This window comes from Falco cherrug, chromosome 6 (genome assembly GCF_023634085.1).
Source record: "Falco cherrug isolate bFalChe1 chromosome 6, bFalChe1.pri, whole genome shotgun sequence".
NCBI lineage: Eukaryota > Metazoa > Chordata > Aves > Falconiformes > Falconidae > Falco > Falco cherrug.
This window is the reverse complement of record NC_073702.1, coordinates 34711532-34730100: the sequence shown is the minus strand read 5'-3', so window position 1 is coordinate 34730100 and position 18569 is coordinate 34711532. Positions and strand designations below refer to the sequence as shown.

The 18569-nt window shown below is 42.3% G+C and overlaps 1 protein-coding gene across 2 annotated transcripts in view; it reads left to right on the top strand.

Annotated features, from left to right (window-relative positions):
- The window catches only part of HS1BP3 (HCLS1 binding protein 3), a 54104-nt gene extending 37759 nt beyond the window's left edge, over window positions 1–16345 (top strand). The window contains exons 5-7 of one of the 2 annotated variants that reach the window (XM_055714076.1): window positions 3291–3442; window positions 4142–4277; window positions 14593–16345. In XM_055714076.1, coding sequence (XP_055570051.1) covers window positions 3291–3442; window positions 4142–4277; window positions 14593–14821 — 517 coding nt within the window. In that variant the 3' untranslated portion in view covers window positions 14822–16345. Of the gene's footprint in view, window positions 1–3290; window positions 3443–4141; window positions 4344–14592 lie in introns of both variants that reach the window. The other variant, XM_055714077.1, reaches the window with a different exon arrangement.
- The last annotated feature ends 2224 nt before the right edge of the window (window positions 16346–18569 follow it).

The window sequence follows — 18569 nt, the reverse complement described above, 5'->3', positions numbered from 1 at the left end:
TGTAGAAGTGAGCTCAAATGACTAAATAGGTTAAGCTGAACAAAGGATACATCATCTTTAGGGCTGGTTTGGTTTTTGTTAAGATTTTTAAAATTCAGTAGAGTGATATTCCAAGGTTCACTTGTTTCAGCAACAAAAAATTAGCAATGATAAGGGTCCTCTTCTGCCAGTTGGATGCGGGTAGTTTCAAAATGCCTTCCCAAGAGCCTCTGCATCCCTGCACTAGTTTACTGCACCCTGGCACATCATGATCATTGAATTAACTATCCTTGCAGCTTCTCCTCTGCATGCCTACCAGCATGTGTCCTCACAATCAGCTGTTCCAGCGAAGTCCCTGGTCCCCTGTTAATGGGGAGGTAGCCTGAACATACAGAGAGGGGATGAGTGGGCAGGCAGGCACACGCTCAGACCAGCTGAAGCTGATTGTGAAACCAGAACCTCAGACAGACTCCAAACTTGTTACACACCCTTTCTCATCCATTAACCTCTGCTCAGCAGTGCACAGCCTGGACTGGCACAGCTAAATACAGAACCGTGGGAATCCTGTTTCCCAGTTAGAGACTGACCTCAACAGAGTCCCTGTATGGATATGCTGGAATTACTTGGCAGTCCAGCTGTGGCTTCCTTAGAAGGGTTGGGAGGGGAAACAACGTGAAGGCAGAAAAACAACTTCCTCGTGTTCCTACTGGTAGCAGTCAAGCCCTTTGGGTTTGGCCCAGTGCCTGTAACCGCCAGTGGAGTCCCATGGCAAAACAGAAAGCAAGCCAGTGTAAGTGGCTGGTTTGATGGCCAGACTAAACAGAGGGTTATTACCAGGACCTTTCAGTTAATTTCATTTTGGTTTAAGTGGTGTTCTTTATGACACTTTTTATGGTTCTCTTCTGTTTCATCAACATTTCCGACCTTTCTGGTACTTTTTGTTGCAAATAGCTAACTATTAGTAAACTCCTTGTTAACTTCACTGGGGTGGAGACCTGTTGCTTGGAAATTTGTTGGCTTATGTATGTAAGTACCTGTGGCATAACAGGACGTTATACATCAGGAGAGCTGTTGTAATTCTGAATGGGTGAGGGGTCTTGTCAAAGTCTTTTTGGCATTCTGTAGGATTGCAAATCCCCATCTATATTGTCATTCACTTCTCAAATAATACTTTGCAAGGCATGAATTATGCAAATAAAGGTTACTTCTTCCCCAGTAGATTGGATTTATTTGTGTCTACTAATTCTATTTTTAATCAATCTGCCAGCTCTGAAAGACTCAGTCTTACTGTTCTTCTGGTTTTGTTGTTCAAGATAATGGCTCTCGTTTTTTACGTTTTCCTTTAATACTTAGGTTCATTTGAGTGATCGATTTCTTACCACAGTTAATAAAGCAATGAATCTGAGTTTGTGTAGAAATCCTGGGTGAAAGCTGTGTGGCTTGTATGTATCATAACTTTAGATTTTGTCAGGTTTTGGAAGAAGGCTCTTTTACAAATGCTTCAGTTTGAGGCAGTTCCTTGGAGCTGACCTTTCAAAAGTAGCTCGGAATTCAGAAGTCACTTGAGGTATATCCATAATGAATATATATTAAAAAAAAAAAAAGACACGGAAGTTTCATCTGCTTTAAAAAGACTTATAAATAGGTCAGCAAATTAGTTGACAACTGCAGATACCTTTAGTATATTGAATAGGGTGTATTTCCAAATAAGGGTGTATTTCAGTTCTGCATGGGGCTTGCTCTTAGGCCCCTAAAGCGCAGCATTTCCCATTGCTGAGAGATGAAGTGGTGGTAGTCAGGTAATATCATCCATGAGTTCTATTTTGGTGATAATAAACTTGTTAAAATAACTGGAAGTAACTGGACTCCACTCTTTTGTGTGTAGCTATAATCAGAAGAGGATTTTACAAGACTCTTTAATGTAGTTGGAATGTATGTGTAATCTTTTGACCTTGTTCTTAGTTTTTGATGACGATGGCATGTTAAGTGCTGATAATTGGGTTTGCTCTAGGCTGAAACCTGACCTGCTCTCTGGGAAGGAGAAGATCAGATCTTCTATTGTAAGAGGCACTCAAAGGGGATACTTTAGAAATGGCAAGGCCATGACTGCTAAAAGTAAGGAACTCTGAAATATGGCAGTTTCTTAGGAAGAACACTGTCCTAAGGAACTCTTGTCTTTCAGCTTAGTTTGAATTGGACTTTTCATCCAAAGCTTTTTGTCCTGTTCTCTAAATTTTTTTTTAATATCATCTGGTTTGCCTCATAACGCAAGCTACCCTACTGTGAAAGCTGCCTTGTAGCTTCATCTGGTAGAATATGACTCCTAGGTGTAAGAGCAAGAGGCACACGCTTTTCACTCTGTTCTTGCGGGGGGGGATTCAGCTCCCCTTGTTTGAGCCATATGCAAATGAGGCCTGTAATCCAAACTATTTTTTAGCTTCTATCTCCAGCCAGCGGGAAGAGGAGGAGATTTTCAGAGATTTAGTGCATCCAAATATGTGTTCAAAATAGATGGGATTAATTGTCCTGTGGAGGTGCATGTCTCTTTCCACTGAGTAGAGAAGCAGCCTAAAAATTAATGTTGTTTCACTGACAAATTTTAGAAAACTAAATTTAGAGGAAGTTAATCCAGTCCTTAGTTCAAGAAAGTACTGAGTGACATTTGTAGATTCTGCAAATAGCAGTCTGTCCAACCAAGCATCTTCCAGTCCCTGCTTGCTTCAACTTGAAGATGATGTAGTCTTCATATCATGTCTCCTCTGAGGAGGATGAGGGGAGTGTCTAACGCCTTTATGAAAGGAGTGTGCAGCAGTCAAAAACAGCAGCAGGCACTGGCAAGGAAATGGAGCCAAAAAGGTTTTTAAAAACCTGTCCAAAGGGATCAATGCAATGGTCCAACCTGTGCTTTGCTTTTCAAGCCATCCCTTTTCTATCTGTCTATGACAGTGTTGCTGGAACTGGTCTTCTTTCTTATTTTAGGCTTTCTGTGTGGGAGGAGTAAAGCTGCTTAAAACAAATGTGATTGAGTGGTAGTTTGTGCAGTACAGCATTGTTAGCCCTGCTCTTCCAGTTCCCATTGGATTTCTTGATAGTTCTTAAGAATACAAAACATAAGTACAGGTAGAGTATGTCAGACCAACAGTGTTTGCAGCTCAATATCTTGTTCCTGCCAGTGACTAACAGATGCCTATGTACCTTTCTCTGATCCTTTCCCAGCCTTCATCTATTTTCAGCTTATGGGGTTTTCTAGCCATAAATCTTCCTTGTTAAATGAAGAATTGTAGCTGACTTTCTTGTCTCTTATGTTTTAGAACTAAAAAACCAAAGAAGGCATCTGCTTCTCCAGCCAAGGAAGAGAAGCCAAAATTAACGATTTTTGAAGAGGAAGGAGATCCAGATGAAGGTCTTTTTGGCCCAGAAAAAGATTTCTCATCAATTGGTCCCAGGAAGAAGATGAAAGAGAGTAAATCTTGTTTATATTTGTATATACACAGATTGTTTTATTTAAAGCATGTGTATAACTGAGGTTTCAAAGTGTAGCAATACAGAGTATACAGGCTAAATAATGACTTGGGAATGTTAAGGCAAATCTTCAAAATCACCTAGAATCATTCAGAAAGAATAAATAAGATGTGTAGTTCCCGTAGGTCAGGGGTCCTCAAACTTTTTAACTAGGGGGCCGGCGCGCGGATGAAGTGGCAGGCAGTCATCTGCGGCTGCTTGGTTTCCCCCCCAACCCCCGGCGGGGGGGGGGGGGGGGGGGGGCAGGGGAGTTCTGTAAATACCGGGGGCCAGATTGAGGACCCTGGTGGGGGGGCGTATCCGGCCCGCGGGCTGTAGTTTGAGGACTCCTGATGTAGGTATTTACTGTTGACATTTTGGGCTGGGATATTGTAGGTCAGTGGGAGCTGGCTGTCCCACAGTCACTCATGCCACACTAACAAGTGATGTGACCTACTTTTGAGTGCAAGAGGAAAGCAGATTTACCAAGTCCTAAGAGTGCAAAGAATGACTGCACTTGTGGATTTGAAGTCCCTGTAAAAAAAATAAAATTGTCTACATGATCTTTTTTTTTTCGGTCCAGTAGCCAGATTTACTAGCTAGTATTAATTGTGTTATATAGCATGATTTAACTAGAGCATTTTCTGGTTCCCCATTCTAGATCTGAAATTATTTGAAAATCCAGACCTTGGTGGGGTGGTAAGACTGGGTGACTCACTGCTGCTGCCAGCTGCCTGTAAGAACAGAGAGTATGTGCTGAACACAGGTCCTGAGGAGGACACTGAGGAACTGCTGAGGTACACATCTCAAATCTGTCTTGTCGGATGAAGGTGATCTGAGAAGTTCTTTAGACTTCCAAAGAGGTGAATTTGTGTAAATTTAAGCTGAAAAGGCTTAAATACTTTGAATGCTAACTGAATCAATACTCATGCTTACAGGTAAAAGGTAAGATATGTGTCATGGACCTTGGAAATCACACGCATTAAAACAGAAATTAGGAAGACCCTTTGAGAAAGGTAGGGTGCAAGGTATTATTCTGTAACTGTAAAGGAAGGGTCTTGGAGGCCCAAGGCATGCCATCTAGTCCTTGTTTTCTAACACGACACTTCTGCTTCCTGCAAGCGATCCTGGGGGTGAAAACTGACTCCATTATGAAAAGTGAGAAACAAAGAGGAATTCAGCTTTAGTGAGCTGAAATCAGGGGTTCTTGCCACAAGAGGAATGATTTTCTGCTGGTGGCTCATGGGCACATGCATGCTTCCAGGAAGAATCCTGTGCATACCTCTGCAGCTATAAAAGACTCTCATTAAAATATCACCCTGCTTTTAATTTTTAATCTGGTGGAAAGGAGGGCTCGAGCTCAGAGTCATAGGAGGGAATAATGTACTTGCTCTTACCTGCCCCCTTGATAGTGTAGCACTGGAACATATCATCACAATGTATTTTATTCCTGGTATCTCTCACAAGGCTAGTTTGCCTGCACTGCTAATCCTCAAGAGATCAAGCAGGAAGGCAATGTTCAGAGAGAACAGCAGCATCAGGGAATCTGTGCTGCAGTAAAGAGTCAGATTCATGCCTTCTGGATCTCAGGCTGGCATGTGAATGATGAGGCCAGCCTGCTCTGAGCGCTAATTCTTGCTCACAAGCTCCTGTTAGGAAGTATGATTTCCGCAGCAGGTACTAAACCCAGGAGAGAGAATCTGTGTGTGGTTTCAAACCTCTCCTGAAGCAGGCAGTTTTGCAGGTATTGCTTTCTACATATGCAAAGGTGCTAACTATTTCAGTGGTAATACCTGACTTAATTTAAACAAAGGTTAAATTGGGTTGGATGCCATCTCCCATTACATCCTGACAGCCCACCTGATGTTTATAGAAGCTGATGGGGCAGGACATGACCTGATTTAGTGCTGTGGTATACTGGGAGCAAACAGGTATGTGCTTTCAACATTTTCATGTTTGCTTTCTCCTCTGCTAGCAATCTCAGCACACAATGCTTGATCCAGATTGTTACAGCTAGAAGTGCCTGTTCCAGTCCAGTCCTGGCATTATTGTCCACTAGTGCAGTGAGCTTCTCCATCTGTCATGTTAATATCCTTTGAATTATATGTTTTCTTTTCCTCTGTGGCAGAGAAAGGTCTCTGAAGTCTGCTCTGAGACCAATAGACCATGCTTTTGGATCAGTTTGAGGTCATCAGTCTTAGCAGCACACCCAGATGGTTAAGGATACCCATGGGAAAAGATTCCATTTCTCTTAAATTTGAGAACTTTTCATTTATTCTTGTCCCAGCACTTTCAGTAGTTGACAAGTCATCACGGTCCAAATGCAAATGAAGTAGTTTGATGGGAAAGTTGCTACAGGAATCCAGAGGCAACTCCTGGCTGTGCAAGAAGTATAAGCAGATAGGTCAGGATCTGGTGACCTGTTCAGGTGCCTAACACCCCCTGAAATCACCCTAATAAACCTAGTTCACAGTGTTATCTGCACATGATAGAGAGCTGGTGAATGGAATGCAATGTGATTGGGGTTAAAGGAGAAGCTGTTAAAGGGGAGGAGAGGAGTGGCAGTGCTGTTCTAACCTAGTAGAATACTTCACCTCACCTTTATGTAAATTCATTGCAGTCACCTGAAGTCCTGTAGCTGAACTTTCTCAAGTGCTTATGCACAATGCACTTTGTTTTCTGTTCAGCTGGAAGCCTTAGCAGAACTGTCAGGTCTCATAAACATAGAAACAACATTTGAATCATCTCCCACCTTCCCTTACAACCAGACTGTTGTTACATGTTCTTGCAGGGCAGTGCCACAGTCCCTTTTCCAGGCGGTGACCCTTTGTGGTGAGAGAAATCTTCAACATGAGGTGAACCCTGCAATCTCTCTGGCATGGGGGCCTGAGTATATTTTGAGGCCTAAGAATAAATCTTGCCTTTGCCCAGTAGTTGTTGACAATCGCTCTCCTGTCCCAAAGGGGACAGAGGAAGTCTCTCCCCAGCCCTCAGGTCCGTTCACATGCATGTGGTAGATTCAAGAAGTGTCTGACTTACTGAAAAATTTACTTACCAGTGAATCACAGGCAGAGATAGGAGAGCACTGCCTAAGGCAGACAAGGTAGAACCTTTTTCTTCCGAAGGGGAGGTGAGAAAGAGATGATGTTCAGAGCGGAACACAGGAGCAACCAAGTCCTTTGTGATCTTTATGGTACCTGTGTGGTTGTAGCAGCAGTAGCACCACAGCACTCTCAGCACAGCAGTCAATCCCCAGCAGTGACTTGTAACTCTTGAGGAAGAGACTATTATGGAGACAAATGAGTCTGCAAAATGTGCGTGGGCTGTGCTTGTCACAACATGAGGGAGAAGAGAATATGATAAATGTTCTTATTGCAAACTGAAGACTGTGCTTTCTGTGTATACCTGCTCAAGTGACATGAGAATTACTATTTTAAATAGAATCACCTACTTTACATTAACAAGTGTTAAGCTTTGAGAAGAACCAATTTCTTTGTAAGTTTAATGAAAGATTTATTTCTATGGCAAAATATCCATGTCCATTCAAACAAACATCTTCCCTCTTCCTGTCCATTGATCAGCCTTTTACTGGTTACAAATTTCTTGGCCTACCAACAAATATTAAGTGATAGTGATGGAGAAACTAAGTGAATTACCTCACTCGAGCCACTGGCATTACAGATGCAGGCACTCTGTCCTAGCACTACGTCTGCCATAATACATGAGTGAGGTGCCTGTAGAGGACTGTAGTTGCAAGTCCTTCCAGAACTTGTGGAAAAGAGGTAAATTGCTGTGGTAGAAACCAGCAAGGTCATGTCCCATCATGTTGCCTTCAGGAAAAAAAGGAGTATGTCATACTCTTCCTTCATGGGATGTGCTTTGAGAAAAGGAGGGAGAGGTAACCAAGTCTTTTTGGCTTATCTCTTCACCACAGGGATACAAAGGAACTCAGGCCCTTCTGAGAAGTCCTGAGTCCCTTTGCTTTTGACTGTTCCAAGGTGGAAGGTGACCAACTGCAGTGAGGTGAAAGGGTATCTGATCAACCCTTTCCTAGATGTTAAAAGAATTATCCTTGGGAATGGATTTAGGATCAGGCTTCTCTTTTTTTCTTCATTTTCCTGGATGACATCATACTAGATAATGATTCTTTCTGGATGCATTCAGCCATCTACCTCCACTCTCAAAGCTCCTCCTCACATCTAATTTCCATTTAAGCCAGAAACAGAAGTCAGACGCTGCAGAAATCAGTGTCCTGCAAACTTTCCCATCATAGATTCTCATGCCATCTTATTTTCTCATCTGCATCCACGCAGTGGCCACAGATGTGCAAATTAAGTTTTCATGCAACAGGACTGCAGTTGATCTCTTCTTCCTTATTAACCTAATTTGTGCCTGCCTAGTGTTATGGATCAGGTTTTTGTGGAAAACCGGTGCTAGAAGTGACTCTGTGAATGTTGCAGCAGCATTGTGGGCCCACAGAACAACATAAATTATTACACATCCTAGCCTGAAATAATTATCACAGTTGTCTGAGCAGCTTTGTAGGAGAGATTTAATTAACTTCACCTTTGATAATGAATAGGGAGTTGACCTGGAAGGAAGCAGCTGTCAGCGTTAACATTTGTCTTTTTCCAGTGCTGAGAAAAGTGTCAGCAGTGGGATCCTGGTTCTGCTGCTCTGTAATGGCAGACCTGGTGTATTCTTTCTTAGGATTACACTGATCTAAGACTGCTGGTTTAGAAAGGGACAGACCAGCTCTTATCTTTGTGCTCCAGCTGCATTGTCCTGTCTGTACCCTTAAAAGATTAATTTGGTCTGTATTTACCAGTTGATCTGTTTTTACACAGCTATGAGCTGTGCCATCAGTGATAAAAATGATGACCCTTTCAGAAGCATTATATATTTTTAGAGACTGAAGCTATTTCTGAAACTGCATCCTGACAATGGTCATTTCTAAACACCATTCAGTCCATACAGCTTCTTGAGCAGGTTTGTTAGCTTCAGGCTTGCCAAGAAACTGTTGCAACCCTTGAAGCAGAAAAAGTTTGTATGTTCTTCATTCTGCAGGCCATTCAGACTAGCCAGGAGTCATATAGGACACCAGTCACCTCCAGAACCACATGATGAGTAATGCTTTCTCACTGTCCTGAGGATATGAGAGCAGCACCACAGCTGGGAGAAAAGCTTTGAGAAACTCCAGAGGATTTAAATCTAGATCCTTTGGGCAGACAGTTGTTTAGGTGATGGGCAGGTGGCAGAGGAGGTTGTGGTAACTGGCTTGGAAATTTCCTGACCACTCCAGGGCAGTTTCCCTTGCTTGCGGAGACCTGATTGTGAGGAAAGAACCTTGATTTGGCTGCAGTGGCTTTCAGTAAACAAATAAATTCTTCTTTTCCAACCAGTTTTTGGTGGATTTCATTTGCTGCCCAAGAGCACTTTCTGTGATGGTTTTCAAGCATATTTTTTTTTTTTGTTTCATTTTTCCTGTGATGTATAGAGATGCTACTTATGAACACTGGAAGAACTACCAAGTAAACTTGCCTAACAGAATAGAAAGGCTTTTACCGCACAGGAAACGTTAATTCTTGCCCTATGCCTAGGAACATGTATAGGTTGTATAGAATAATGCAGAGAGGTGACCTGGAGTCCTAGCCTCTCCTAGTGTAGCAAGAGATGCTTTTGCTAGGCTTGAGAGTCTCCAGAATTCAACTGTCTTGCCCCAGGTTACTTATATTTTTGACAGACATCTTTAGCTGGGGGGATAAAAGCTGCCTGCTCCCCCCTTTGCCTGGTGATGGGGGAACTTTCTCAAGAAGCAGGAGACAGAGGTTTGAACTCCTTCGGGCTGGGGGAAAATTGAACCAGCTCTCTGGTTCAAATTGTACAAATTGAATTATCTCATTTCCTGGGTGAGTGATCTAACCAGTAGGCTGTTTTCTTCTTGCAGGCATATGCATGTAGGACTTACCTGTACTAATGAGCCTATTCTCTGGCCCTCAGCCAGACTGCGCCGCCAGGCTGCATCCGTGCTATTAACACTCTCCAGCTGCAGAGCAAGGTGACTGTACGCAGCTGCCTGCTGGGAATGGTCCCTCCCATGCCAGCTCCAGGTTGTGCCTGGTAGTTTTTCACAGGAAGGCTAATCTGACCCAGACCAAAGCTGTGCCAGTGGTTCTAAGATTTCAGTAATGCAAACTGTCATGTTCCAGTGTCCAGACATATTTCATGGCACTGGTTAAAGTACCAGTATGAATTTACCTGTAATGGATTGCAGGAGAAAACAGGAAAAGGAGGGGAGATACCTCCTACACAGTCCCCTATGCTTTGCACTCCTGTGGTTAACTCCAGCCTGTATAATTTCCACGGGCCTTGTTAGAACATCACACCCCCTCTCTACTGCCTATAGCAGAAGAGGTGGTCAACAGATACTTCAAAGCCTCCTGCCTATTTTTGGGCACAAGTATTTTCCCAAGTCATATATGTTAATACACCTCTCCCCAAGGCTTCACTAAGGTATCTGTCATATTTGGTGTTAACACCAGACAAAGTAAAGACACCAATAATAAGATAGGGAAAGATAAAAGTCTATTCTGCAAGAACTGCTGTGAGTTGCATAACCTAGCTTCAAGCATGATCCTTTTGGATACTTTAATAAATTATGGTAGTCTTTGTCTCTTGATTTCATTACTGATTCTTCTTATTAGAGCAAGCAGAGGTCACTGTCCCCATCATGCTAGGTGCTTACACACATGTAGTCATTCCTGTTCCAAAGATCTTGTCCAGATAGACAGGATAGAGTTCAGGGAAGTGGCATTTAAAATGGTGATGTTCTGATGGCAGCTGTGTCTGTCTCAAAGTCAGAGCTGGGTTACTCTCTTGAAGCCCACATGCTAGCAGTCACATCATAGGGCTTTGCGATACACTTTCTTCAGTAAGGGTTTTGGTTGCTTTCTGTGTCTGGAAACAAAGAGAATTTCCACCAATAGAGTCTGTGAATCAGCACAACAGTATGGCAGGAATTTTAAACAATGTGCTGCTGCTTTTCCATTACAGAGAAAGAAAGAGACTAATTAGAGAATGATTAATTACATGGATTCTGCGCCTGATTGTTTATAAAAAGATGGGGGTGGGAAGGTTCTTCCTTTAATCTTGTTATTTCAGAATAGTTGCTGATTTTTTTCTTCCTTCTCCTGGCCTGGAGTTAAATATGGTGGTAGTTATGCACTGTAACAATTCATTTGCCTCTCAAGAAACAGAATTCCTTGTTTCTATCTCTGCCTAAGGCATTTTGCATTTTCTCTCTTCCGTTTTTCAAAGACAGTTGTGTCTCACATGATCAAACAACAGTGGATCAGTTTGCCTAGCAGTGCAGCACTGAAAAGCAGGTTTTGAGACAAAGGCTGCATATTATCTGCTGTGTTCTCTGTAAAAGACTTCTGTCTAACCAAGGTCTTGAAAAAATCCAGGACAGCAGATTTATATGATCCACTTCCAGACTTGCAAAAATCATCTCCTGCATAATTTTGGCCTAAAAAAACCCCCACCCTCCCCACCCACCACCCCCAAAACCCCACACCTTGCTGGACTGCATCTTTTAAGGGTACTCTGTGACTGTGCTGAGTGGTTTTGTTGCTGTGGTTAGCACAGAAATTAATCTAGAGCTGCACAGGAGCAGAGAGTTCAGGAAGCTGTACCATCTGATCAGGTTCATGAGCTGTATTTACTGCTGCCCCTTCTGGGCAGTGCACCTAGTTCTCAGGCAGTGCACCTACTCCAAAATCATGCTTCCTCTGTATGATATATATGTATATGTATGTATTCTTAATCTGGTTATTATGGTTTCTGTTATTTATGAGCAAAACTTTATGACATGGACACTGATACATTCTGTATTTGTTCATGCCAAGAAGGGAGGCATCAGATCAGCTGAAGAAAACCAGGCTTCAGAAATACCAGCCCTAACATGTTTTGTTTATTACACAGCAAAGAGAACAAGAACATGTCTTGGCAATGTGATCACAGGTGTGATATCTCTTAGATATCAGCGTTTGCAGCAAACAAAAATGCCTGGGCTTAAACTGAATTAATTTCTTCTATGTAGATGAAGTATTCAGGAGGAAGAAATACACTGACAAGGTGCTTTGTAAGTTAGGTGGGATATGTCACCTGCAGGGAATCATGGAAGCTAAAAGACATCAGAAATCTTATCTAAATAAAAGAGAACATAATCTCCAGGATTACTTGGGGGATGAAATTTGAGGTGCTGCCAGCTGGAGTACAAGTCCACAAGGTAGAGTTCAAGGTGCAGAGCTCTGGAACAGTGGCCCTGACTTGTCCATCCGTTGGTCTGTTTAGGTATTTTTCCTAGTTTTAGATATCAATGTTCAGGCGGTTGATTTTACAAGATTAGCCTTGGTTAAAACTGATCCTTCTTAGATTCCCTTTAGGAGTCACAAAAAGATCTGACTTCAACAATGATTTTACCTTAAAGGGTTCTGACCATCTATACGTCAGAAAATTCAGGCTAATCCTTCTTCACTTTATAGCTAATTGATGGTGAGTGTGGTTTGTCTCAGCCTGAAGGACAGTGTAAATTCCTCACAGCTTTTATTAAGGGTGAACGTAAAAAAAGAAACCCTTGAAATTATGCAGGTTTTCTTAATACTAGTGGGATCCTTAGCTGAGGGTGCTAGAGCTCTTGAAGTACCTGTGGTTTTAACATTCAGTGTTCACTAGGGATGGAGTAATAAAGCGTCTCAGAGACGATGATTCTTCTGTTGATCATCTTCCCCATGGTCCTGGCCAGTTACTCTATAATCAGTTGCTTCCCAAATTATGGAAGAGCTCAGCTTTGCTTTAACTGCTTACTTTAAATGTTGGCAGGAGGCCCCACCAATTGTTCTGCTGTGTGGTAGAGGCATTCACAGTATCACTCCTAAAGCTACTGGTGAACAAAGAAATAAAGGGAGGGATCACAGTCCCATTTAGTCAACAGAACTTATCTCAGTGGCTTCACAGGTATCTGAATACCCCCCCCCCCCCAAGTCACCCTTGCTGCCTGGCAAGTGAGGAAGATATGAATTACAAAAGGCAAATGAGTGGAAAGACCAAAAAATACCTGCCATGAAATGAGGTGAGACTCATTCATGTGCCAGGGTCTGCCTACATATGGGGCTTGTTTTAAAAAAACATGAAAAGGCACCTTCCTTCGACTCCCTGGAGTATGGTATCCTGTTCCAGTGAGTGGAGCTGCTAGAGGGCTGCTCCAGCAAATCCCTCCCAGTCATCAGGGGCTCAAGTAAGAAGCTTCAGAGAATCCTCCCAGAGAGAAACAGCTGTTGTCTGTTCCCTTAGTCACGTCTCCATTTGCTCCTTGCCATGAGATAGTTATGGTGCTGTGACCAACAGAGAGCATCCAGCCTATCCTCCTGGAGGGAATGTGCCACCTCTTGATGTAGTGCTGGAGCAGAGACAGAGGGAGGGGATGGGTTGCACATATACCGCCAGCTCCTTCCTTGTTTAAGAATTACTTGACCAGACTTTCTTATCCTCACAAGTCCTCTAAGAGTGAGCTAAATAAAACTATTTGAAGGAAATTTAAGCACCAAAGCAAATTCCGGTCCCTTTGGAATAACTCTGGCGCCTTTAATTTTGTCTCCTAGTTCATTTGTAGCTTTCCTATCAGGCTACCCTTTGGCTGAGGCAGAGAGAGTTTTATTGCTGGCACTGTTACAGCCTAATGGGCTGATTCAGTTGATACCGAAGTTTCGTAAAAACAGTTCTTATAACAGTGCTTGTAAGCAATTAATCAGTTAAATCTTTTCACTGCCTAAGACACTATGGTTGTGGAGAAAGTGTATTTCACTAGAGCTGGGGTCTGGCAAGGAGATACCCACATATTACAAACCTACTGTTCTTGATCTTTGGCTCCTGGTCCCCCATGTAAAAGTTTTTGCTTGCACTTGATGTGCTGTAGCTTTCTTGGGTTTGTATGCTACAGTTAGAGGTGGAGTCTTTGCAAGTCTTGTATTTTGTAAGCACATACGAAATACGCATTTTATCAGGGGCTTCACTTTTGTACCTGGTCATTACGCAGCTGATTATCTGCATGGATTTCTAGTGGGGCTTTGACTGCTTAACAATTATTTATCAATCAAGCCTTTGGGAAATTAACAACAATGTTTACTCCTTCTGGTGTTTTGATTGACCACTGTGCTCAGAGGACCAAAAGAAGAGGTTATTTTGATTCAGAACACAAATTACTGTGGCCTGTAAAGACTTCTCTAGCTACGCTAATTTTTACTTTGCCATCTCTGCTATATCTTTTAGAGATGTTATGTGTCACAACCTTCCTTGCCTTTCCTCCACATACTCACTTGTCTTGTGACCTCTTGAAGTCACAAGAAAATCTGTTATAAGGGCTCTCTCGAAAACTTTAAGAGCTCCTGTGGGAACAGAGCTGGGCATGCACAGCAGTGCTCTGTCTCTTGATAAGGTCAAACAATGCAGGTAGAAAACATCCTTAACTGTTTCAAGTGTTTTGGATTATTTCACTAGGAAATAAGGGGAAATGATCGCCAGAAAGACTTGTAGCCATCACAGAATGCAAAACGTCTTCAGTTCCTTGTAAGCAAATGTGTTCACAATATTTTTAAAGCCATTAGTGTTTCCAGTTTCTCAGGATTGAGCATGGGGGATGCTCAGTCTCAGAGAGATGGGGATGAAGCGGAAGCAGAGCTGAATGTGAAAAATTTTACTATCCCATGAAAATTTCTGGGAACTAAAGCATCCTGTCACAAATCAAAACCATTTGCTTCCCAAACTAAAATCAAGTTATTTTACTTTTGATAATTGCAAATTGCTTTTAATTGAGACATTTGAAAGCATGCTTTAATATTCATTAACTTTGATGGTGAACTGAAAAACCACATTATAAAAAGACAGTTCTTATTTTGGCAACATTGAAACTTTTATGGAACACTCTTCCATAAAAGAGAAATTAATCAAAGTTGATCCTGCAGAAAGTTTAATTTGCAAGACTGAATTTTCTTACAAAACAAAAAGCAGCTCAGAAATTCCCAAGACTTTACTGATGTTTTCTTTTCATTTCAGAGTTGAAGATGATTTAGAGAAACTTTTGAAAGTAACCTCCAAACCAAAACCTAAGGTACCATCAAAACCACCACTGCCTCAGAAGCCAGCAGTTGCCCCCAGGAGCACTAATTCATCTCCACTGGCAAAGCCAAAGGAGAAGAGGATTCAGACAATGAATGAAGTGGACATTCTCCAGTATATCCAGGAAAATGAATCTATCAACAATCAAGATACGAGTCTTTTTTGAAGATAGTATTTTTAAAATGCAGTGATGCCTTCTTGGCCCAAACTTCCAGTGAGCTCAGGTGACAGTAGCAAAAGTTGACCAGATGTCTCTACTGTCACGGTGCTCATTTGTGTACCATGATATAGAAGAGCAACAAGTTTGACTAGTAGAGGCTCAACATGTTTTCAAAACAGTGCAGTTGGTATAATGTTGCCTTAGATTTTCAGGGTTTTACAGGGGATGTGGACAAGGACATAGCACTACAGATTTTCTGCTACTATTTTAGTATCAACATAGTACAGTTTTAGCTAGTTTAGTCCTGACTGAAAATGCTAAGCGTGTTGCACACATAGCCAATAAATGGTCTGAAGCAGGGCAGGATGCTGTTCCTGTCACTTTAGATAGTGTATTTCAGCTCACTGGAAAGGTCATTTTCCTTTTATCCTGCACATTTTTGTAGCAGTCCTTTCCTCCCTGACTGGTATTTCAGCGATTTATAATCAGGAACTGTTAAGTATAGGTAACAGTTCCTCTGTAGTGGAGAGAAACACTGAAATCCCAGCTAAGCCTGACAATCTGCTGCCTTTGTTGTTGTGCAAATGCCAATTTATAAGAGAACTTGTAGGACTGCAAACTTTTAGGATGCTATGCACCTCTGGCCCCTGGGGAGAATACCAAATGACAAGATGGCTAAGAGTGCAGCTGCAGATGTATGCGGAGGCTGCAGTGTGTAAGAGGTTTGGATGCTGTAGGACTCTTGTGAACCTACTCAAGATTCACAAGGGCTAATTTTTTCCAGCCAGGTCTTCCTGGGCTTCCACTGCAGTTAGTGGAGTGAAAGAGGTTTCTCCAGGAGGTGATTCAGTGCAAGTGTCCTGATGCAGGAACTCTGAATTGCTGTCTGGAGTCACTCACTTGCTCTTTCTCCTTCCTTTCTCCCAGAACTTAGAAGCCATGGTGATTAATTCCACTTAGATAAAATGATTTTTTTTTGATAAAACAGTGGCCTGTTCATTGCTATGGCAATAGTTAAAACAAGGGAAGGCAAACTTGGGATTATCCAGAGGGAAAAATAGGAAGAAAATATACTGGAGACATTTTAATATGCAGGAAAAGAAAAACATAATAAAACAGGTATCCTGGACTATGCCTCTTATTCCCCAGCTCAGGCACTCTGGCTGAACATGCTGAATTTACATCTAATGTGGGTTGATACCTGCTATCATGTCGAAGGAGATTCCTGAACTCATTCCACGTGTTCTATCCAGATGTGAAAACAAGCCACCCAGAGTGAAAAGTTTAATATATTTAAGCCATATTACTATCCTCAAGTTTGCCTTTCTAATATAGAACAAAATAAATAGAAAGCATTATATATATATATATATGTTTAATAATGAAATTAACTCTTTTAGTATTTCCTTTTTAAGCCAATGGAAAATATGATAAAGGTCTTTTGATTTGATAGGACAGATAAAACGCAACCATTGGCTCTTACCTATGTACAGTATGTTTCAGTATAATAAAACATTTTGCTAACCTGCAGGTGTTATTATTGTTCTCTAGGTTGTACAGTAGCAGCAAATCAGAGATAAGAGATGGATTGCATTTAAGATCTGAGGAGCATTACATGGAGTTCAAGTGCATGCTCCACTAAACCCCTGTGTAACTAAGTATGAAACCAAGAATGTAGCTGCACTCATATTTCCTTTGAGAGCTGCTAAAAGTTAAAACTATATGTGGGCAGAGGTGGTACCTGATTATGTCTGTTCTCATAGTGCAATTAGGAAGCTTGTTGATCCCATCCTGCAGAAGGGGAACAAAAGCATGAGGAGAAAATAGATGACTTTCCAGAGAGTAGGCAGAGAATAGCAGTCAGGAGAAAAATTCAAGAGAGCCTTCCTATTGCACTACCTGGTGTCATGAACTACCATAGTATATTTAACTGAGAGTTGAGGAATTTTGATTGCCACTTTTTTCAGCACTATTCAGGGAGACTGTTTGCATTTCTGTATTTTTGGCCAACAGCCCATCACGTGGCCTGAACACTGCTAAAACTGCCATATTGAGGGCCTGTCCTGGTTTCAGCCGGGATAGTTAATTTTCTTCTTAGTAACTGGTGCAGTGCTGTGATTTGGACTTGGTGTGAGAGCAATACTGACAGCACACGGATGTTTTTGGTTGTTGCTGGGTAATGTTTATACTAAGTCAAGGACCTCTCAGTTTCTCGGGCCTGCCAGCGAGAGGGCTGGAGAGGCATGGGGAATTGGGAGGGGACACAGCCGGGACAGCTGAGCCCAGCTAGCCAGAGGGATATTCCATACCACTGAATGTCATGCTGAGTATATAAGCTGCGGGAAGAAGAAGGAAGTGGGGGGACACTGGGCATTATGGCATTGGTCTTCCCAAGTAACCGTTACATGTGATGGACCCAGCTTTCCTGGGGATGGCTGAGCACCTGCCTGCCCATGGGAAGTGGTGAAAGTGGTGAGTGGACTCCTTGTTTTGCTTTGCTTGCGTGTGCGGCTTTTGCTTTACTTGTTGGATTGTTCTTGTCTCAACCCTCGAGTTTTAGATACCTTTCCAATTCTCCCCATCCTTCTGGGTGGCAGGTGAGTGAGCGGGCAGCTGCGTGGGGCTTGGTTGCCAGCCGGGGTTAAACCATGACAAAGCCATAGATTTAACGATCAGTAGACTTAAGTTCAGATCTTCACCCTGAGTGGGGGATCAACAAAGGAAAAGGATTATGATTTTTTGAAGTATACTAGAGATACCAAAGAAGAACAGAGCTGGCAGTGGACTGGGAAGACCAGTTTGTCCACCTAAGCAGGAACATCCTGCTGGTGGCAGTTCTTGCTGGCCAGGACAAGATGTTACTGATGTGATGTTGCAACTGAAGAGTAGGCAGATGCCAGAGCAGGACATGGTGGCTGAACACATGGGCTGGAGAGATACTTGAGTGTGGGCACTGGATTGTTCTTGCAGTGGCAGTAATTATGCCTGTGTTATCTCTCATAGACATTTTTCTAACCTGTCTTTAAAAATTTGTCTGTCTGGAGAGCAGCACTGGAGATGTCATAGCCTCCCTGGGTGTGCCATTACAATTCTTTGCCATCCTATTAGAAATGTTTTCCTACTGTTTGACACAACTGTTCCTTCTTGCAACTTAAGCTCATTACATTTAATTCTCATCACCACAGAAAGAGAACGAAGTGTATTCCTTTCAGTCTTTTTTCTAGACTGCACAATTCTGCCTGGTGAGAGTGGCAGCAAGACAGGTCAGGACATTGCTACGATACCAGCTTCTAACGACTTTCTGTGCCCTAGATGAATGTTGACATCTTGCATTTGATTTCTCCCGTTTTTAGACAGAATTGCTACATATCCACCTATCAATTTACCAAGGGCAATGAAGGATGCCAGCATCCCACACCTTTTCATTAACACCACTTGGTGCAGTGACACAATGTACAGCCTTTGTTCCAGCTGGGACTACGTTTTTCTTTCACCATTCCTATAAAGAATTGTTATAAGCAACATCATCTATCTGCCTTCCACCATCTCAAAGAGCTCCACTCAGCTTTTGCAAAGCAGTGGGAGGGTAGATATTATATATTACCATCATAACCATGGGAACATGTCCAGTAATACTGATGTAACAACAGTATAGCTGTATCCATTTTGAGTGGCCAAGGAATACTTTGCCCCCCAGCCCTCCCTAAAATTGTCAAATTACCTAAACAACACAGGGAAGGAAGAGCTGTTAATT